Source organism: Trichosurus vulpecula, chromosome 1 (assembly GCF_011100635.1).
Source record: "Trichosurus vulpecula isolate mTriVul1 chromosome 1, mTriVul1.pri, whole genome shotgun sequence".
Classification (NCBI taxonomy): domain Eukaryota; kingdom Metazoa; phylum Chordata; class Mammalia; order Diprotodontia; family Phalangeridae; genus Trichosurus; species Trichosurus vulpecula.
The window spans coordinates 483,612,834-483,636,844 of NC_050573.1; the positions used below are offsets into that span (position 1 = coordinate 483,612,834).

The 24,011-nt window shown below is 36.6% G+C and overlaps 1 protein-coding gene and 1 pseudogene across 2 annotated transcripts in view; one reads left to right on the plus strand and one right to left on the minus strand.

Annotated features, from left to right (window-relative positions):
* EFNA5 (ephrin A5) overlaps positions 1–24,011 on the plus strand; it is a 328,795-nt gene that overhangs the window by 264,221 nt on the left and 40,563 nt on the right. For both annotated transcript variants that reach the window (XM_036740917.1, XM_036740918.1), the window contains exon 2: positions 4,533–4,825. In XM_036740917.1, the coding sequence (XP_036596812.1) occupies positions 4,533–4,825 (293 nt within the window). The remainder of the gene's footprint in view (positions 1–4,532; positions 4,826–24,011) is intronic.
* On the minus strand, positions 14,945–23,896 carry LOC118857859 (annotated as a pseudogene).

Here is a 24,011-nt window from a genome sequence, read left to right on the forward strand (position 1 = left end):
TCTGCTTGATGTTCTTCAGAGGCAAAAGGTGTTACACTTTGGTTCCCAGATAACATGTAATCTTAAGATGCTTTTAAAAGAAGTGTGTGAACTAGATCAAGACAGTTAATACATAGTCCTACTCTAGTCTGCACTGATTAGACCCTATCATATTCAGTTTTGGGCACCATACTTTAAGAGGGAAGTTGGTAAACTGGAATGTATAGAGAGGAAAGTCATTACCATGGGGAAAGCCCTGAAAAATAATATCATTTGATGAACAATTTGAGTAATTAGATACATTCTTCATAGAGAAGTGATATAATAATGTTATGTATTTGAAGGTGTGGCTTGGAGTAGAGAAAATAGATTTATTCAGTCATCACTCATGATATCACTTCTTATCACACAGGGGAGATACATTTCAGCTGTCTATAATGAATAACTTTCTAATAATTTGATCTGTCCAACTATGGAACAGTCATGTCTCAAAATATTGTGCTGTCCATCACTACAAGTGTTTAGGTAGGGGCGGAACTTTTAAGGGATATTGAAGAATAAATTCCTCTTTTGGAAAGAAGGTTGGACTACATAACCTTTTGAAGTCCCTTCCAACTTTAAGATTCTGGGCTTTGCTGTTGTTTTTGAGCCAGGATGTTGTTGTTGTTGTTTTTAGCAGCAGCTTTCTTTTGTGATTAATCTTTTAAGGACTCATTCTGAGAATAATTTACCAGCTGAAAATGAAGTTTTTTTTTTTTTCTTTGCGCTGCCTCATTGTGGTTTTCTATGCTAGAAGCACTTTAAAAAAACCAAACCTTTATTTTTAGTTGCTTCTGAAAAACAACTTCCTAGATTGAAAAATTATAAATTTTTTTTATTTAAATTTATTTATTTAACATATTTGGTTTTCAGCATTGATTTTCACAACAGTCTGAATTACAAATTTTCTCCCCATTTCTACCCTCCCCCCCACTACAAGATGGCTTATATTCTGGTTGCCCTGTTCCCCAGTCAGCCCTCCCTTCTATCACCCCCCTCCCCTCTCATCCCCTCTTCCCTTCTTTCTTGTAGGGCAAGATAAATTTCTACGCCCCATTGCCTGTGTATCTTATTTTTTAGTTGCATGCAAAAACTTTTTTTTTTTGAACATCTGATTTTAAAACTTTGAGTTCCAAATTCTCTCCCCTCTTCCCTTTCTACCCACCCTCCCTAAGAAGTCGAGCAATTCAACCTAGGCCACACATGTATCATTATGTATAACCCTTCCACAATACTCATGTTGTGAAAGGTTAACTACATTTTGCTCCTTTTCAACCCATCCCGCTTTATTGAATTTTCTCCCTTGACTCTGTCCCCTTTCCAAAGTGTTTGTTTTGATTACCTCCACCCCCATCTGCCCTCCCCTCCATCATCCCCGCCCCCTTTTATTTTATTTTTTTTATTTTTTTATCTTCCTCCCTCTTCTTTCCTGTGGGGTAAGATACCCAACTGAGTATGTATGGTATTCCCCCTCAGGCCACATCTGATGAGAGCAAGGTTCACTCATTCCCCCCTCACCTGCCCTCTCCCCTCCTCCCACAGAACTGCTTCCTCTTGCCACCTTTATGCGAGATAATCCACCCCATTCTATCTCTCCCTATCTCCCTCTCTCAGTATGTTGCTCTCTCATCCCTTAATTTCATTTTATTTCTTTTACATATCTTCCCTTCATCTTCAACTCACCCTGTGTCTGCTCTCTCTCTTTTACATATATATATAGACATATATATATATGTATACACATACATACACATACATACATATACACAGATATATACATACATACACATTCTCTTATATATATACATAAACATATACATACATATATGCATATTCCCTTCAACTACCCTAATACTGAGGTCTCATGAATCATACACATCATCTTTCCATGTAGGAATGTAAACAAAACAGTTCAACTTTAGTAAGTCCCTTTGCAATTTCCGTTTCTTGATTACCTTTTCATGCTTCTCTTGATTCTTGTGTTTGAAAGTCAAATTTTCCATTCAGTTCTGGTCTTTTCATTGAGAAAGCTTGAAAGTCCTCTATTTTATTGAAAATCCATATTTTGCCTTGGAGCATGATACTCAGTTTTGCTGGGTAGGTGATTCTAGGTTTTAATCCTAGCTCCATTGACCTTCGGAATATCGCATTCCAAGCCCTTCGATCTCTTAATGTAGAAGCTGCCAGGTCTTGGGTTATTCTGATTGGGTTTCCACAGTACTCAAATTGTTTCTTTCTGGCTGCTTGCAGTATTTTCTCCTTGATCTGGGAGCTCTGGAATTTGATGACAATATTCCTAGGAGATTTCTTTTTGGGATCTATTTGAGGAGGCGATCTATGGATTCTTTCAATTTCCATTTTGCCCTGTGGCTCTAGAATATCAGGGCAGTTCTCCTTGATAATTTCTTGAAAGATGGTATCTAGGCTCCTTTTTTGATCATGGCTTTCAGGTAGTCCAATAATTTTTAAATTATCTCTCCTGGATCTGTTTTCCAGGTCAGTGGTTTTTCCAATGAGATATTTGACATTGTCTTCCATTTTTTCATTCCTTTGGTTCTGTTTTATAATATCTTGATTTCTCATAAAGTCACTAGCTTCCACTTGCTCCAATCTAATTTTTAAAGTAGTATTTTCTTCAGTGGTCTTTTGGACCTCCTTTTCCATTTGGCTAATTCTGCCTTTCAAGGCATTCTTCTCCTCATTGGCTTTTTGGAGCTCTTTTGCCATTTGAGTTAGTCTGTTTTTTAAGGTGGTGTTTTCTTCAGTGTATTTTTCAGTGTTTTTTTGGGTCTCCTTTAGCAAGTCATTGACTTGTTTTTCATGGTTTTCTCGCACCCTTCTCATTTCTCTTCCCAATTTTTCCTCTACTTCTCTAACTTGCTTTTCCAAATCCTTTTTGAGTTCTTCTATGGCCTGGGGCCAGTTCATGTTTTTCTTGGAGGCTTTTGTTGTAGGCTCTATGACTTTGTTGTCTTCTTTAGGCTGTATGTTTTGGTCTTCTTTGTCACCAAAAAAAGAATCCAAAGTCTGAGACTGAATCTGGGCGTGTTTTCGCTGCCTGGCCATATTCCCAACCAACTAACTTGATCCTTGAGTTTTTCAGTGGGGTATGACTGCTTGTAGACTAACAAGTTCTATGTTCCACGTTTGGCGGGGAGGTGCCAGCTCTGTCAGACCCGCACTGCTCCTTCCCCAAGAACCCCCAACCCGAACTGGGCTTAGATCTTCAGCAGGCTGTGCACCCCTGCTCTGATCCACCACTTAATTCCTCCCACCAGGTGGGCCTGGAGCCGGAAGTAACAACAGCTGTAGCTGCCCCACCTCCGCTGCCCCCGGGGCTGGGAGCTGAACTGCGAACTCCTCCTTCCACTCCCGCAGCTTTTCCCACTAACCTTCTCCGCAGTCTTTGGTGTTTGTGGGTTGAGAAGTCTCGTAACTGCCGCAGCTCACATATTCAGGGTGCTAGGGCCCCCTCCGCCCGGCTTCTGGTCTGGATGGTCCACGCTGCTCAGGCTGGGCTCTGCTCCACTCCGTTCCCAGCTCCCAGCTCCGTGTGGAATAGACCTCACCCAGAGACCATCCAGGCTGTCCTGGGCTGGAGCCCTGCTTCCCTGTGCTGTTCTGTGGGTTCTGCCGTTCTAGAATTGGTTCAGAGCCATTTTTTATAGGTTTTTGGAGGGACTCGGTAACAGAGCTCACTCTAGTCCCTGCTTACCAGCCACCATCTTGGCTCCACCCCCTGAAAAATTATAAAATTTTAAAGGTGATACCTTCAACTCTACTGCAACTAGTTTTCCAGCATTTTTCATTTGTACTTCCTAACATTTCTCATGTTGATTTGACTTAACGCGTTCTGAGAAAGTGTCCAATTGGTTGGTGGAAAGGACTTGCTTATACTGTAGGTCACACATGATTTGTGTTTATGTGTATTTGATGACTTAGGAATAATTTAGACTTGTTGCTTGCACACTTAACATTCTTCCTTTCACTACTTACCAAACCTCCTCCCAAAAGTAAATTATAAAAAGGAAGGAAAATGAACATTTTGTATACTTTTAAAATTCAGTTTAGAAAGAGATATGAGACAGGGAGGAGAATAGGGTTAATGAATTAAAATGAGGTTAGTGGTTTATTTGTATATGTAATTTTTTCTTTTCCTGCCCCTTCACTAATGCTGATAATTGAAAATTGACTACAGTTACTACACAATTTACTCAGGAACTTGAACAGTTAAAACTTTAAGTGTAATTCTAATGTTGCATACAGGGTAAACTAAAAATCCCACTCTAACAGGTTACTTGGATTTGGCTACACAGTAGCTCAAATCATGACACACACAAATCCCTATACAGACCCCAGCAATCTCATGCAATAACACCACCATAATGTGGCTGCTAGTTCTGTCTCTTAACTTAATCATTGCAGAGTGACTCCCCTGTATAACATGATTGATACTTCTGGATGGATAGCTTTTTGCCTATGAATAATCTGAACCTTTTCTCCTTCTATTGTAGATTCCAGAGAGGTGACTACCACATCGATGTCTGTATTAATGACTACCTGGATGTGTTCTGCCCTCACTATGAGGACTCAGTCCCCGAAGATAAGACAGAACGATATGTCCTATACATGGTGAACTTTGATGGCTATAGCTCCTGTGACCACACCTCCAAAGGGTTCAAGAGGTGGGAATGTAATCGACCTCATTCTCCAAATGGACCACTGAAATTTTCTGAAAAATTCCAGCTCTTCACTCCCTTCTCTCTAGGATTTGAGTTCAGGCCAGGCCGGGAATATTTCTACATCTGTGAGTATATGGAGAAATTGATAAATCTCTGCTATGTTGCATAGCAGCTGCAAGAATCTAGACTAATTTTTCACCTATGCTTCATGAAATTGCGGAGGGCTTGGCTCTATGCATTACAGATGTCTCTTAGTAAATGCAGACATCAGGTTCCCCAGATACATTAGCTGGGAATTGAAAGCACAAATTAGATTAAAGGTACAGCTTTTTTCCCCCGCTATGAAATTGTGTGTCAGCCTGTTCAGTGAACCACTGAACCACTTTTAAATGAAAAGATACTGCTAGGACTTTTCTAAGGCTCAGAAATGTTTTTTAAAAAACCGTGGAAAAAAAGAAAATAATTAAATTTACATACCATGGAGTCATTGAATTTCTTGTGCAGGTGTTAGCAATATCCTTTCAATCATCTACATTTTCAGTGGAGAAAGCTAAAACTCCTGTGAATGTCAGCAGGCTTAGTATAAATAATCTCTTTGCACCAAGGAGAAAAAGATAATTATTAAGAGCAGCTGTGTCTTTAAGCAGGAAAAAGTGTAAAGTACTGTGAGAGTATCTTGTAAGTGAAATAGTGTGAGTGAGTTTACCCACCTGTGATTAGGAAGTGACCATATACAACAGCACTCAGAATCTTTTTCAGTAAAACCTTATGCTAGTGACCCTCCAAATTACCTTCTCTTTTTCCCTATCACTTGCAACAAGAAATCTTCTGTTATCCTTTTCCTCCAACTTTCTGAGTAATAATTAATTTGTCATGTATCTTGGGCTCTTCTGTTTATTAAGAAACGTAGAATATTATAATTACGTTAAAAAAGTTTCTCGTGGCAGAGTCTATTTGTACATCAGGAAATACTACCCACCATGAATGGAATCGTCTTTTCTACTTCAGTTTTCCCCAGAAAGTAAATAAAAATATTTATTGAGCATCTGATATGTGTAGAATACTGTGCTACGTCCTGAGGGAGAAGCAGTGATAAGTAGGGTACTAGTCCTGCCCTGAAGACACGTACATCTTACAAAACTTACCTTTCTAGAGAGATAAGACATATGCACAAATAAGTACTGTACAAAATAGAATATGAACAAGTATAAGAAATATTCACAGTGCTGAGAAAATTCATAAAATGACTTTTGGCTTGGAGATCAATGGCAGCTTCACCAAAGAGTCAGCATTTTATCTCGGCATGAAAGGATTACCACAGGTAGAGAGAGGGTCTGCCATTCCTAGCATAGGGAAGAGTATGGAGTTGAAGAGCAGTGGAAAGTCAACTGTGTAAAATTACACTGTAAAGTCATGTCAGATTCAGTGTAGACAAGAATAGTACTCTCCGTTAGTACTTTCCCCCTTTCCCTCTCAAAACAAAATTTTATAAGAATAATTTCAGCTTCATACGAAGAATGGCCCATTTGCTCATACATTGGCATATAGTGAAAAGGGGGAATGAAGTGATGAGAGTTTTATTATTTCAACATCTATTTCCTGAGGTGGTTGTAAGAAAACATGTAAAAGCTTTGATGCTGTCTCACATTCTAGAAGTGAATTTCAAAAGAATGCTAAAAGACAAGATTCTAAAAAGGCCAGCATGACCACAATTTGGCACTTTTTGTGAGTATTGTGTTTCCGACCTGTGAAATTTTTTGTTTTGGAATCCCATGGAGCAAATGAGAGAAAGAGAACAATGATAACAAGAAAAATAGAACTGGGAATGCTTCAGAACAGGCAGATAATTCCATTTACCTCCTAACAGGAAAATATCATTCCAGTGTAAAAAGTACATTCAGGTTTCCCAGATAAAGAAATGACAACAAAAACAGAAGAAAGCCAACAAAATGTGTGGAACCCTGGGATGAGAAATATACACATGGCCTGACTAGTTGATAGCGTGATTATTAGAAAAAATCCATAATACATTGAGCTTTATAAGCAAGATATTATTATTATTCAAATATGCCCATGGTGCTTATGACTGGTTTTCCTCATTTTTAGTTAAATTCAATATTTCACTAAAATCATTATGTGTCTTCTATAACATTCATTTAACAGAGTCATTTAACTGTCAAGAGCTCCCATCAAAGTAATTGTTCCAAAATGTTTTAAAATATCAAGAGCTTTATGCTGTTCAGATGAGTTTTGCTGGAATTACTTTTTTTGAAATGAAAAGTGAAATAGCCCAAAATTAGTAACAAGGAGGTGTTCATTTATAAGGCTTGTGTTGGCTTGATATTCAGTGAAATTAAATTTTCAGCCATGTTTCATAAGCATGAAAGCTTTCTTTCATGCGTTTTTTGTTGTTGAAATATTTCTTTATGTTCTTTCTTTCAGTCTTCTGATAGCAGTAGTAATAGAGTCAATGTGGAGGTCCCAGAGAAGCAGCATATATTGTGCTCACAATTAAACCTGAAAAATTCTCAAAGGAGAATTGTGCTTCATAGGATTTTTCTCTCTCTCCTAATGTATGCTAAGGGAACAAGATTAGTAAATGGTTCTTTACCCATTTCTTCAATTTATCAACATACTTAGATTGTGAAGATTTCAGAAATAAGCGTGAAACCTACGTGTCAGTTTGATGAAGTAGTCATTACCAGGCCGGCGTTGCTTCTCATCTCCCTGTTGGACTTTATAGCTCAGTGGATGTATATATTTTTTTTCTCTAAAGAAAAAAAAACTTTGTGCTTCAGGATCTATTGTTAGTGGTACTGAAGAAGGTCTATTTCTGTGGCAACTGGAGAGTTGAAAAAATAATCATAAGCTAATTTGAATTGGGGGGAAAGATAGTTTTATACTAAAGTACTCACCTGATTTAGATTCCCAAAGGAAAAATCCTTTGGATAAATCAGAGACAATATAGATCTCTTCTTTACCACTACACGATGTTTCCTTCCTGATTCTTGTCACCTGTGTAGAATTAAGGAAATGAAGTGACCTGAAGGCTTTTATATTAAATTTTCCAAATTGCTCAAAATAGAGAGATTTAATTTCCTTTCAGGCCCTTCCTGCCATCTGTCCTGGGGAAACCCCAGGACGCCATGAACCCTAGAACGATGGTGACAATTATTTTATTCTTTAATAGTTCTATATTAAATAATTGTGCTATGTGACATTATTACTAAATCATCAGTTGTATCTGGGCTGTTCTTGTCAGTCTGACAAATGTGATCATCTTCCATTGGAATAATTTTGGGATACTTATTTTCTTGTGACATGGGCCCCTTTGACAGTCTGAAGCTTTTGAACCATTATCAGAATAATGTTTTCAAATAAATTAAACAAAATACATTGGATTACAAGGGAAAACAATTACACTGAAATGCAATTATCAAAATATTAAGGAGAAAAGAGTTCACAGACCTCAGGTTAATAACCCCTTCTTTAGACATTAATGGTATTTATACTTAACTATGCATTTGAAGAATTATGGTTCAACAAACTAGGACAATACTAACAACATAGAATGGAAAATCTTAAGGGAAATTTTTTTAGAGACTTCTAAAGTTCAGCTTGCAAAATATTTCTCATAGTGATTCTTATGTCAGAAAAAGCATGGAGAACAGTAAATATAATTAGACTTTGAGGTGGTTTTTAAAAACACCTCCTTGTAAGCAGTAGAACAAAACTTTCTTTGCCGTTTGTTTTCAGTAGTTAATTGTTGTTACCGTAGACATATGTTTAGTCCTGTTTCTTAGCTGTTTGTCACATATAAATTGCTATAATGTTGTATTTTATACTTAGGACTTTTATACTATTATTTTTATTCTACTTTCTTAAATTCTTGTCAGCTGTTACTTTGCCTTCCAATCTGTGGGATGCATCTAGCTTCAAGACATCTGATTTCTTACGAAGATTTAAAGGGGATAAACCTGCAAATATAGCTCACTTAATTCATTGCTCTAAATACAGTGGCATTCTGATAGCCATAGTTCTTTTTTTTTAAAAAAAAGTATTTATCATGCCAGTTACTTCAAATATATTTGTTAAGGGCTACTTGTCACAAGAAAAAAAATTTTTTAAAAGAAAGGTTTTAGAAGATAAACTGAATTTTCAAGTTTAATTCAATTCATCATGCTTTTACTAAGCACCTATGGTATACAGAATATTGAGCTACATTCTTGGAAAGATAACTTTAGCTAAGCTCATTTTTCTGATATAGTATCTTATAAATAGTAGGGAAATACATTCATAAATACCTAATCCAACGGAATGTCTGAAAAGTGCATAAAAGAGATGAAAACAATGCTGTGGGAGAAGGCATTTCTTCCTGAGGGAGAGGGGGTGAAGGATGAATTACAGCAGATAATGTTTTTTGAGTTGGGCTTTAAAAAGATGCAAAGGATTTTGTCAGGTTGGGATTGGGAGACTGGTATACTGGCCATATGAAGTTCCCGTAGGCATTAGGAAAATCATGAATAAAATCATGGAAGTAGAAAAGTCCAGGTTATGTATAATAGATAGTTCAGCTTAACTGAAGTATAGTATACGTCAAACGAGACAAAAAGCCAGTACAATAGAGCTGCCCTAGATTTGGAAGGCCTTGAAGACCATGTAAAAAAAAACCCCAAAACTTTGAACATTCTGTCATTTGGAATAGAAACCCATTAAAGGGATTTGAGCAGAGGTATAACAGTGTCTACACATAAGGAAAATAAATGTTTCAAAAATAGGAGCATTAGTTGAGAATGGTATAGTTGAGGCAGTGAGACCTGTCAGTACTCACTGCAAGAGCTCAGTTAGATAATAGCAGGAATGGAAAGTAGGGTAAGGCACATAACTAGTTGTTAGCCTGTAACCCCTGTGAGTTCAGAGACTGTTTCATTTTGGTTTTGCATCTCTAGCACATAGCACAGGGGCTGGCACAGAGAAGTCACTTAATAACTGCTTGTTAAATTGAAATGATTATGTTTAAGAAGTGGAGGAGAAGGAAAATTTAGAGATAGCACAAAGTTTCTGGAGGTGGTACCACTAATCGAAGGGACAGTGGATAGTTTACTGGAGCTATAGTCAGGATGATCTGAGTTCAACTGTGACCTCACACACTAGCTGGGTGATTCTGGGCAAGTCACCCTGTTTGCCTCAGTTTCTTCATCTGTAAAATAAGCTGGAGAAGGAAATGGCAAACTACTTCAGTGAAGAAAACCCCAAATGGGGCAATGAAGAGTCAAACATGACTGAGACAACTGAACGACAACAAGAACAACCATTGATAGAAAAAGTGAAGTCAAAAAGATGAGCAAGTTTCAGCAGCTAGGTGGCAAAGTAAATAGCACCAGGCCTGGAGTCAGGAAGACACTAACTGCGTGACCCTGGGCAAGTCACTTAACCTCCATACCTCCTCTGTAAAATGGTGATAATAGCACCTACCTCACAGGGTTGTTGTGGGGATCCAAATGAGATAATAATTATAAAGCACCTAGCACAGCATTGGCACATAGTAGGTGCTGTGTAAATGTTAGCTATTACTAATTATGGCAGTAAAATTATATTCTCTATTTTAGGCATATTCAGTGTTGGTAAGCAGGAAAAAATGTCATTTAGTCAGCTGGAGATTTGAATCCCAAACGTGGGGAAGCACTCAGGGTATATAAACCTAGTTTATTTAATTTAGTGTTGTTTGCAAAGACATACACATATGTTCGCATACGTATTTTCCATGTAGTGAAAAGAACATTCTCTGAAATTCAAAAGACCTGCCTGGCAGTGTTATCCTGTAACTAAATCTTTTAACCTCTCTAAGCCTCAATTTACTTATTGTTAAAATTGAGATGATAAATTTTGCCTTTACAGTTCTGTTGTGAGGATCAAATGAGAAAATTATTTTTGAAAATTGGAAATTACTATACATGTAAGTTATCATTGTATTATTATAACTAAGTGGCCCCTAAACTGATAAGGCACACAATGAGTTAGGTAAGGTGACTGACTAGACTTTCTCAGGATCCTATGGGGAACATTTCCATCCTAGCATTTAGGGAAGTAGCTAAAAGGATAAAGGTTAATGAATTGAAACATAGCCTTCATCTTTTTTTAAAAAGTATTTACTTATTTTTAGTTTTCAGCATTCACTTTTATAAGATTTTGAGTTTTACATTTTCTCCCCCTCCCCGCCCGCAAGACAGCATGCAATCTGATATAAACTATACTTATACAATCATATTAAACTTATTTCCACATCAGTCATGTGGCAAAGAAGAAGTAGAAATGAAGGGCAAAACCATGAGAAAGAAAAAACAACAACAACAAAAAGAGAAAATAATATGCTTCCATCTGCATTCAGACTCCATAGTTCTTTCTCTGGATGCGGATAGCATTTTCCATCATGAGTCTTAGGGAATTGTCTTAGATCCTTGCATTGCTGAGAAGAGCTAAGTCTATTAAAGTTGGCCATTGTACAATGTGGCTGTTGCTGTGTACAATGTTCTCCTGGTTCTGCTTACTTCACTCAGCATCGGTTCATGTAAATCTTTCCAGGTTTTTCTTTTTTTTTTAAATTTCTTTATTTATTTTTAGTTTACCACACATGGCTCTACATAGTTTTGAGTTCCAGATTTTCTCCCCTCCCTCCCCCCTCCCTCCCCAAGACGGCATGGAATCTCATATAACTGTCATGTATAATTTCGCATTGAATTAATTTATGCACTAGTCAAGTCGTGGAGAAGAATTTTGACCAATGGAATGAATCATGAGAAAGAAGAAACAGAACCAAAAAAAAAAAAAAACCAACCCAAAAAAACAAAAGAGAAGCAAAAAAAAAAGGCGATCATGTAATGCGCCTCAATCTGTATTCAAACTTCACAGTTCTTTCTCTGGATGAAGATAGCATTCTCCATCGTGAGTCCCCTGGAGTTGTCCTTGCCCCTTAGGTTGCTGAGAAGAGCACAGTATGTCAGGGTTGGTCCTCACGGAATCCATATATCTGTGGCTGTGCACAACGTTCTCCTGGCTCTGCTCCACTCACTCAGCATTATGTCGTGTAGGTTTTTCCAGGTTGTTATGAAGTTTTCCAGGTTTTTCTTAAGTCCACCTGCTCATCAAATTCTTATGGAACAATACTATTCCATTACGTTCATATACCACAGCTTGTTTAGCCATTCCCCAATTGATGGGCAACCCCTCAATTTCCAATTCTTAGCCACCACAAAAAGAGCTGCAATAAATATTTTTGTATATGTGGGTCCTTTTCCCATTTGTATGATCTCTTTGGGACACAGACCTAGAAGTGATATTGCTAGGTTAAAGGGTATGTGCAGTTTTATAGCTCTTTGGGGATAGTTCCACATTGCTCTCCAGAACGGTTGGATCAGTTCACAACTCCTCCAATAATGTGTTTGTGTTCCAATTTTCCCACATCTTCTCCAGCATTTATCATTTTCTGGTTTTGTCATGTTAGCCGATCTGATAGGTATGATTTACCTCAGAATTGTTTTAATTTGCATTTCTCTAATCAATAGTGATTTAGATCATTTTTTCATATATCTATAGGTAACTTTAATTTCTTCATCTGAAAAATGTCTGTTGATATCCTTTGTCCATTTATCAATTGGGGAAAGCCTTCATCTTTATACTCTAAAAGCACTGTTATTGGAGATAGAGATAATTAGCAAGAATTGCCATGTTGACAGCTACAGTATAGAGAGTTCTGTCAAGCTTTACTCTCTCAGCAATATTGTTAGATTTTGCAGGAGAAAATATTAAATTTAAGCCAGTTTTGCTAATTTTCGAAAAGAAAAAATTTCATCTCTAGGACACTACTTGGTCTATGCCTTCTCAGAGTGATGATTTAGGTTTAGATTATTTTATAAATCTAGATATGTTTACAGGTTGAGAGAACCCACTTTTGTATGCTGACTTTTCTGCGGTGATCAGTGACTATGCCATATCCAGGCTGGATGGGGCGTGCTTTATCTAAAATACAGATAACCATAAAAGAGTGGGCTCTTTGGGAGAGAATATAGAAGAAATGAATAAGAATAACTAAAAGAATCATAAGAATAATTTGCCTCATTCACTCCTTTTAGGTCTTGGCTCTCTTCCAGGATCAGGTCTTTAAAAACTCTTTCATTCAGCGCATTTGGTTGGGAGCTAGACATTTCTTGAAAGTTGTTAGTAAATCCACCCTCATTAAGTCTGTTTAATCACCAAGCTAAAAAATCTTTGTTGTTCAAATGCTGGTCAACTTTTTATAAATTAACATTGTAGAAGTCATACCTTTGATTGATAGAAATACATAGCAGAAGTTTTTCATTTCTTTGAAGGTCAATGATCCTGAAAGATTCATTATACTAAAAAACCTACAAGGTATTGAAAAAAGACATACAACCCAAAAATAAACAGAAGCATATTTTATTCTCTGTGCGTCTCATTTTAAAAAGGGTCATGAAGCAGAACATGTTTCTAGGCACATATTTTTAAATTAACATTTGATAATGTTTTATGTGTTAACTAAGTGCTTAATATTTTGTTCTTGGAACTTGAGGCAACTTTATCACATAAGATACAAATTTATAATTTGGGAAAAGAAATTTAAGTAATTATCTATTCTAGACATTAGAAGACTTTTGGTTGTATGGTGTGGGTTATTAAAAACCCATAAAGATCACAAAAATCAGTAATGAAGCCGGAAGAATACTATAGGATTGTTAGTCCCTTTCCCTTTCCCCAAATCAATCTATATGCATTTTTAAATGTCTGTTATACTATGTACTAAGCAGTGTGCTACTCATGGGGGATATAAAGATAAAATGAAAATCCCTGCCTTCAAGGAGTTTACATTCTGAAAAAAAGTTATATTCTATGGTTTTTGCATTTTGTTCATTTAGAAATTTTTTTTCTTTTAAAAATGTAGAAACTCCTCTTATCTCATGAGCTATACAAAAATAGGTGGCAGGTTGGATTTGGCCCATGGAACATAGTTTGCCAACCCCTGTTCTAAAACATTCTTTGTTAGTTGCTTGAAATCTGGAAATAATTTCTCATTGGAACATTGTTATAAATCATGGTTAGGTTCAAAGGCTAACTCGCAAAAGCTTATTTAACCTACAATAAATTAGCTGAAATAGTAGCAATTATACTTCTGGTAGTTAATCCAGACAGAAAAAACAATAAAATTGAACAATTTAAAAAATTCTTAAGTGCTGATGCTTGAAGAAAAGCAGGCTTAATTAGAAGCCTTTCAGCCCTTTAGTGCATTCTGCATTAACCTCATTTAACAAGTTTTCCTAGGCAAACAGTGGAGCGATAGTGTTAGCTGCTGCTGTTTGGTAAGTAGTGGTAGCAACCCTTGTGCAGGCCTCAGTGGGTCACCTCCACCCTTGGGGGCAGTATGCCTTTTGTTTCCATCTTAGGCAGTGGAAAGAGCCTGGTTCTCTGTCAGTCAAAGCAAGCCAAATTGGCTAATGACAACAGGATAACTTCTAAACTCCATTGATGGAGATAGGATAAAGAGTACTCTAGATGTAACATCTCCCAGGTTTGAGAGTAATATATGCTATATCCTATGTAATAAATACTACCCATTGTTTTCAAAACTATCCAGCTTTTCTGTGCTTCGTTTTAAGTTTTGTTTTGCTCTGTGCTGTGTACTTTTATTTTTTTTCTCCCTCTTCACCCTGTCCTAGAGAAGGCTACAATTAAGCACAGATACACAGACACATACATGCCTATTGACATACATATGTACACATATACATATATGTAAAACGATACTGTACGTACTTCTGTTTATGAGGTGGATAGCTTGTTCCTTCACTGGTCCAAGTCTTTCCGTGTTTTTCTAAAATCAGCCAGCTCATCACTTCTTATAGCATAGTAGTATTCCATCACAGTCCTATCAGCTTGTTTAGCCATTACACATGGGTGTAAGATGATATAGCAAAGTCGTTTTAATTTGCATCTCTCTCATTAATAGTGATTTAGTGCATTTTTATATAACTATATATAGTTTTTATTTCATTGAACAACTGCCTGTTCATATGCTTTGACCAATTGGGGAATGATTTGGAAATCTTATAAATTTGACAAAGTTATATATTTGAGAAATGAGACCTTTATCTGAGAGGAGGTCTGTGGAAATATCTTCCAGATTTTCTGATTTCCTTTATTCTTGGCTACGTTGGTTTTATTTGTACAAGAACTTTTTTTTGTTCATTCTAGAAATTTAATTACAGCCATGTAATTTTTACTCTTGCATTTTCTCAATAGTTTCTTCCTTATATTTGCCCTTTTCCTTTCCTACTTGGCAAGATTTGGCTTTTCGCTCAAGGATCTTTTTGCGATCTTTGTCCAGCTTTAGCCTTGTGATTACCACCTTGCTGGGATGAATGCCCACATGGACAGTTGTACCATTAACCTTCTCCAGCTGCACACGCTCAATGTAGATCACATATTTCTTTCTGTAAACCTGGACCACCTTGCCAATTTGCTGTCCTTTGTAGTGTCCTTGAACAACCTGGACTTCATCATCTTTCCAAATGGGTATGGAGTGGACATTGTACTTCTGTCTCAGCTTCTTAGAAAGAGGAGAAGACATGATTTTCCTCTATATGTGGGGTGGGGGGGGAGCATTGAAATGCCTCTTGCGGTTCTTGCTTCTGTCAGAGGTCACAAAGGGATTGAACTTCCATTTTGACCTCAGAGCCACAGCGGAAGAGAAGAGCTGTACAAGAACTTTAAAATTTATTATAATCTAAATTGCCCATTTTACACCTCACAAAGCTCTCTATCTCTTGTTTATTCGTAGATTGTTCTCCTACCCATTAGTCTGATAGGAATATGTTCCATGTTCTTCTAATTTTCTCGCGACATTTCTTGCGATATCTCCCTTTATATCTAGGTCACGTATACATTTTGACCTTATCTTGGGTACATGGTTTAAGATACTGGTCTTTGCCCAATTTCTGCCAGAATGCTTTCTAGCTTTCCCAATAATTTTCACCAAATAATGAATTCTAATCCCAAAACTTAAATCGTTACATTTGTCAGACACAAGGTTACTATAATCCTGTGTATTGTGTGTCCATTCTGTTCCACTGATCTACTTTGTTATTTCTTAGCCAATACCAGATAGTTTTGATATTTACTATCTTATAATTTAGTTTGAAGTTCTGGTACTGCTAAAACTCCTTCCTTTATATTTTTTCATTAATTTTTTTGAAATTCTTGACTTTCTCTTCCAAATGAATTTTATTATTTTCTAACTCAGTAAAATACTTTTAAAAAATAATTTAATTGGAATGGCATTGAATAAATAGATTAGTTAGGTAAAATAGTAATTTTTATTATATTGGCTTTGCCTGCTCATGAACAATTAATATTTCTGCAGTTATTTAAATATGGCTTTATTTGCATAAAGAATTTTTTTTAATTTTTCTTATGTAGTTCCTGGGTCTGTTTTGGCAGGTATATGTTCAGGTATTTTCTACTGCCTATGGTCATTTTAAACGGGAAATCTCTTGCTATCACTTACTATAGGGTTTTGTTAGTGATATATAAAAATTCTGATGATTTATGTGGGTTTATTTTGTATCCTACTTTGTTACAATTATTGTTTCAACTAATTTTAGTTGAATCTTTAGGATATTCCAAATATATCATCATACCATCTTTAAAAAGAGAGTTTATTACATCATTTCCCATTCTGATTCCTTCAATTTCTTTTTCTTCTCTCACTGCTAGCATTTCTAAAACAATATTGAATAATATGGGTGACACATAGGGTAGTATCCCTGTTTATCTCTTTTAATTAAATCTGTTTTAGCTTTAACTTTGTCTAAGATCATGATTGCTACCCCTACTTTTTTATCAAATGAAATATAATAAATTGTACCCAAGCCCTTTATTTTTAACTCTATGTGTATCTCTCATTTTAAATCATGTTTCTTGTAAACAACATATTGTTGAGGTCTGATTTTTGGTCCATTTTGCTGTCCTTTTTCATTTTATGGGTAAATTCGTCCTATTCAGATTCAAGGTTATAATTACTAGTTGTATAATTACCTCCATCCTATTTTTCCTCACTTAGTTATCCTTTTTGCCCTATTTGCCCTATCCCTCCTTCCACTTCCAATTGACCTCTAACCACTACCTTGCGCTCCCATCACTTAATCTACCTACCCCTCTAAGAATCCTTCCCTTATCCTCCTCTACACTCCACATTAATTTTCCATCCTCTCCCTTACCCTCCTAATTCTTAATCTACACACCCTTCTAAAAGTCCCCTCCTTATCCTACTCCCCTTCTTATTTCTTCATAAATTGAGAATACTTTTATACCCTTCGAAGATGTATATATTTTCCCCTCTTTTACCCAGTTCTGATGAGAGTAAGTTTCTAGCAGTACCAACCCTCCACCCCCACCTGCTTCTTCTATATCAGTTCTTCTTTTCCTCATTTGTATGAGATAATAGCTCTCCCTACCTAGTTTTATTTTTTTGGCGGGGGGGGGGGGGGAAGGCAGGGCAATTGGGGTTAAGTGACTTACCCAAGGTCACACAGCTAGTACATGTGTCAGGTGCCTGAGGCCGGAATTGAACTTAGGTCCTCCTGACTCCAGGGCTCGTGCTCTACTCACTGCGCCACCTAGCTGCCCTGTTTTATTTTTTTCAGAGTCAATCCATCATACTCAGTTCAGCCCAAGTCTTTCTTCTGAACTACCCTAGTCAGGGGTGGGGAACTTGCAGCCTCAAGGCTATATGTGGCCTTCTAGGTCCTCAAGTGCAGTCCTTTGACTTAATCCAAGCTTCACAGAACAAATCCCCTTAATAAAAGGATTTGTTCTGTAAAACTTGAACTCAGTCAAAAGGCCACACTCAAGGTCCTAGAAGGCCACAGGTTCCCTACCCCTAACCCAAGTAATGATGACATCTTAAGAATACTGATATTTTCACATATAAGAAGCAAACAGTTTGATTTTATTAATTCCCTTATAATTGGTCTTTAATGTTTATCTTATATTTCTCTTGAATCTTATATGTTGAATTTTACATTGAGTTCTGGCCTTTTTGTCACAAATACCTGAAAGTTTTTCAATTCATTAAATGTCCACTTTTTTCATTTAGGATTATACTCAACTTTGCTGGATACTTTGGTCACAACCCCGGATCTTTTACTCTTCAAAATATTGTTTCAAGACCCATGGTCTTCTAATATAGTTAGGTCTTGTGTGATCCTGATTGCAGCTTTGAGTATTTAAATTGCTTTTTCCCTTGTTGCTCATGATATTTTCTTCTTAACTTTCGGGAGCTTTGAAATTTTACTATGATATTCTTGTAAGTTTTCATCCTGACATCTCTTTCAGGTGGTTATTTGTGGATTTTTTTTTCTATTTCTATTTTGTCCTCTTGTTCCAAAAACTTCAGGGTAATTTTCTTTAATAATTTCTTTAATTTTGTACCAAGACATTTTTTTGGTTGTAACTTTCAGGTAGTCCAACAGTTCCTATATTGTCTCTCCTCAATATGTTCTCCAGATCAATTTTTCTTTTTTTTTTTTTTAAATTATTTATTTATTTTTAGTTTGCCACAGTCATTTCCACAAGATTTTTAGTTCCAAATTTTCTCCCCAATTCTCCCCTGCCCCCACCCCAAGACAGCATGCATTTTGATGACCCCAACCCCAGTCTGCCCTCTCTTCTATCATCCTCCCCCTTTATCCCCTTCCCTCTTTCTTATAGGGCAAGATAGATTTCTATACCCCGTTGCTTGTATATCTTATTTCCCAGTTGCATGTAAAAACAATTTTTAACATTTGTTTTTAAAACTTTGAGTTCCAGATTCTCTCCCTTCTTCTCTACCCACCCGCCTCACTGAGAAGGCAAGCGATTCAATATAGGTTATACATGTGTAGTTATGCAAAACATTTCTATAATAGTCATATTGTGGAAGACCAACTATATTTCCCTCCATCCTATCCCACCCCCCACTTATTCTTTTTTCTCCTTTGATCTTGTCCCTTTTCAAAAGTGTTTACTTCTGACTACCCCCTCCCAATCCATTGTTTTTCTAATAAGATGTTTCACATTCTCTTCTATTTTTTGATTCTTTTAATTTTGCTTTATTATTTCTTGCTGTCTTATAATGTCATTAGTTTCCTCTTGCCCAGTTTTAGTTTTCAAGGAGTTATTTTCTTCCTTACATTTTTGGGTCTCTTTTTCCAGTTACTGGATGACTGTCTTCTCATAATTTTTTTGGATTTCTCTTATTTTTTCCTAATTTTTCCTCACTCTCTCATGATTTTTGCAGTTTTTTCTAAATTCTTCCAATAACTCTTTTTGGTTTTGTGAGCATTTGACATTCTCTTTGAGGTAGGAAAGGCTTTTTAAACTTTACTATCTTCCTCTGAATATGAACCCAGATCTTCCTTATGCCCATAGTAGCTGTCTATGGTCATGTTCTTTCTCTTTTGCTTATTTTTATTTGTTTTATTTTGTTTTAGCAGCTTATTACTGTAATTGGCTCTAGTCCTGGGGTATGGGGAATGGTGCCCCAGGCCTCTGGTCCTTCTTACTGTTATTTTCTGAGCTCTGTGTGGGGGCCCAACCTTGGATACTCCTCTTCAACCCCAAGCCACAGCTAGGACTCCCAGCCATGCTCCAAAATGCTCTTGCTCCTTGTGGTCCCTCCAGCTGTAAACTTCAGCTCTCTCCTCTGCCCTGGACGTGAAACCACGGACTCCATTCTCCTGCAAATGCCTATAGCCAGCAGGGTCCCCACCACTCTGCTGCTACACTAATCTATGTGCTAGCTCCTTCCTACAGCCACAGCCCAGGACTGTGTCTGGCCAGCACAGCTGGGCCTGGCATCCCAAGATAGGAAAAAGTCCTTCAATCTTCCCTTATTCAGCTGTTCCAACACTACCCCCTTCCACCTCCCATCTGTGAGGTGAAAGTTGCTGTGCTGGAGGCTGCCTCCAGACCCAGCTGCCCCTAAGGATTATTGTTTATTGAGTCAGTGAAGTCTGCCTGGAGGTGTTTGCTCTTTACTGTGGCAGAACCTCTGCCCTGGGAAGTAAGTTCTTTACTGAGGTCTTCTCATGTTGTCTTAGGAGGACAACTGTTTTACCCTGAATTTTATTTATTCATGCTAGCACCTGCCTCCCAGGGTTGTTGTGAGAATCAAGTAAGATAACAATTGTAAAGTTCTTGGCACATAATAAGTGCTATATAAATGTTAGAGATGATGAGGATGAGGATGGGGATGAAGATGAGGATAATGGTGATGATGATGATAAGAGATTCTATCATTCAGTCTTCCTTGTGACACCATATTTAGGAAAAAAGCTCAGAAAACTGACTTGTATTTGGATCCCCCCCACCCCCATCTCAAGAAAGTATCCCAATGAAGAAGGTGTGTTTATATTATAATTATAATATATTAAATATGTTATATATATATATATATCAAAGAATGTACACTTTAGATCTTGACTCATTCAAATTTCAGCAATATAGGTCAACAATATAAAGGAAGAAAAATTATATTCTTACGTTCAGGGACCCACATGATTTCCAAGAACTCGATCTTGTGTTTGTCTTTTGTTTTTGAAGAGGACCATGACATCAGGAAAATGATGACATGACTTGCAGTTGACTTTGATTTGAGTGAGAGAGAGCTGTGCAAGGTCACCAGCCTCACTTTCTCCTCCAGAGCCATCTGGGTCCAGTGGCCTGATATTCACCAGGATGACTGGAGATGGCCTAGGATGCACAGTTGGTTTGATCACATATAATGTGAAAGAAGTCAACCAAAATTTTGTTTGCTGGCTGTGTAGCTATTTTGGCATACAATTTGCATCAATTTCCTTTAAATTTACAATTTAATGGGCCTTTAAAATCAATGTTAAGAATATACCTTTTCTTTCTCTCCCCTGTTGTAAATGGAAATCACATGCAAAAGGTAAAATGTGCTTAAGTCATTAGGCAAATACTCATACCTTCTCAGGGATATAGCCTGTAAAAATCAGTTGTTTGGGAAATAAAAAATGTAGAAGTATAGTACTGAGTTCCCACCACCTCTGAGTACTCCCTTGAAAACTTGTAAATAGAATATTTATATGTATCTGAAAAGAGAAAGAATTTAATGAATTTGACATAATAGTTGAAATTTCTGACTTACAGACTTAACACCATTTACACATTTTAAAAAAAGTTTTGTTTATTTTACAAAGAGAGAGATATTCATAGAATGAAACCATTTCCATGCCACTATGACTGTCTGGTAACCATGCTGGTTTTTATAGTAGAAAATAGTTTTGTTGCATTTCTTAATTTCCGAGGGTCTTCAGTCAAATCTGGAAGAATATACTGAATTTATGGCACTGATTCTGTTTCTAATCATCACAGGGTATACTGGAGGGAAACATGAGTGGAATTTGAGAACTATTAAATAAAGGTTAAACAAAGAACATTATAGGGAGGCATTCAGGGAGGTGACTACATTTCTCTGTACTCATTAACATAATTGTACTTTTCTTTTAGGAAAAGAGTTGTTTATTACCAGGTGCCTCATTAACCTTTGCTCAAGATCTGATCAGCATAAACCCCACACCACAGTTGCTTTGACAGCAGTGGGCTTAGATCTATCCCATCACGGGGAATGTTATATTTGATGGTTGGTTTGACAAATTCACTAGAGAAAGCCTGAGTAAGATCAAAATGACAGAAAAAGGGTTGCAAAAAACGTAGGGTATTTAGGAGAAATTTTATTATTTTTATATTTCATGGTAATATTACTTGGACAAGGAAGGTGAATTTTAAAGGTGTAAATTCATGCTTAGCTAAGAGAGTAAGTAGATTAAAGGACTTGCTTCTATTAAAAAGAATGAGAAGAATTAAGTGCCAGTCCTGTTTAGAAAAGAAAGCTAGAACAAACATAATGGCCTAATAGATTGTGACATTGGTAGCGTTCAGAAAGTTGTCAAAAGGGGGCATAAAAGCTGTTGAATAATTGGGACTTGGTAAAAATTCATGATATCACTTCTAAAAATCTGAAGAGTAAAGTCTTATTCATTCCCATTGGCTGACTCTTCAGCATTATTCAGATAAACTGAAAGAAAAGAATTTTAATTTTTTTCCTTTATTTTCTAGCATTCCATTGTCAAGATACTGATAGAGTAAATATATAATATTCAACAGAGATTCATTAACTACTTCTGTAGTCCTTAACCTAGGGGAGAAAGCACGCAATCCAGTTTCCTTACCTTCTTTTTTCTCTATTGAAACCGGAAGCCCTAAAGGAAACAAATTTGGGTATTTTATCTTTGTTTCTTCCCAAATGTCAAGAGTGACCCCATTGCTCAGAGAAATTTTATCCTTGATAAATTGTATAACTTCACAATGAAAGAGTAACTCAGACATATAAAAGATGTGATATTGAGGTAATTTGGTTTCTGAATTAACTGAAAACAACTTAATGAGCTGCCATATTGCATGTATGCTCTGTGTATCATAGAGCAGATGTCAAGAGAAATGGAAATAACATTCTAGTGACACTTGGAATAACAGTGTTTATACTCTATTGACTTCATGTTGTCAACATGATATTCTCAGTGTTTTCCAAAGTAACTTATTAAAGGAACTCAACTTCAGTTGATGATGTCCAAGTGTCATATATCGTGAATTAATTACACATGCATACCCAAAACAAACACAAAATCAATGTCCAGATATTTCTATGAGAAAAAAAAAACTTAGGAGTCTATGCAGCTGAAATTTTGGACATTATCTGGAAAGAAAGCTAGAGATAATTCTGAGCCTCTTATATGATACCAGGAGAACAGTATTCTAGTCTCTGATGAAAAGAAATACTGTTTCTTCAAGTTGACCCATTTTTCTAATTTTTCTCTATTTTAGCAGGATGGCCATTTAACTCTTGGTTTAAAAGTTATCATAGAATCTCTTAGCAGATTTATATTATCTATTGAGTTTTTTTTAATGAGGAAATATAAATTACACCAGCGAGACTTTTCACAGTGAGCATTATGTAGAAATTTGTGTTACTGTTTGCTTGGCTTGCTAATAAATACCTACCTGCCTATGTGCACACATACAAACATACACACACACATACATACATACATACATACACCAGATCTCTGCCCCTTTGGGAAACAGTTCTCAAATTTTGAAATGTCTTGTATCTTGCCTAGGGAACTTATATTGGTTGTGGAATTTTAGATTTTTTGTTTATTTTAATATCTGTACAGCAAATAAGGCATTATAATTCATTATTGTGGCTCATTATGTTTATTTGAACTAGTTAAGTCTTCTATGCACATGCTCTTACTTCTGTTTGATAAATGAAACACTGAGAATATTGTTAATGGACATCCTTTCCACCAGATGTTTCATGGAATATTTTGACAAGTCTGCGTGGAAAGTGGAGCTTTAATGATATTGTATCTAAATTTGACTTTGAAATTCAAAGCTCTACAAAACGTGATGAACTCCATTGAAAACAGAGAGCTTGTACAGATATGCCTTGAGGAACGATGTACCAAACCAACATAATTTTGTGAAAACATTATTAGGACATTAAAATAAAACTTCCACAAAATACTCTAATAACCCCAGCTGTACTCTGTATATTAAAGATGAATGACTACTTGAGCGTGGTGTCCACTGGGAACTGACCTTGTAGATCTGAACCGAAGTTGTTTTTTAAGTAATTGCCCCGATAACATTGTTTTGCCCAGTCCCATGTTTGTATAGAATCAATTAACAATGTTACCTGAGCTTTTCCATATAGCAAAATATCATCAGTTGGAACTAATTGGTTATATATTCAGTCAGTCAACACTTATTAAGTAAGTACCTCCTATGTGCCTAGCATAGTCTTTCTGCTAAGCACTGATGATACAAAGAAAGATAAAAGACTGTCCTTGCCCTCAAGAAGCTCAAAGTCTATTGGGGGAGACAACAGGCCAATAATTATATACAAACACGTTACATATAGGATACCGTATTTCGCCATGTATAAGACGCACCGTTTCTCAAAAAATTTGGGGTCTAAAAATTGGGTGCATCATATACAGTGGTTGTAGTTTTGTTACTTGCATTTCCTGCTTTTTCGCACTTGCTGTCTTTGTGCTCATTGTTTCGCAATTGTTACTGGTATGTTAGGTTACGTTTTGCCATCGTTCTGCCCAGAAATGGCTCAGAAAAGATTTTTGTACAGTGCTGAATTCAAGTTGAAAGGGATCCAGATGG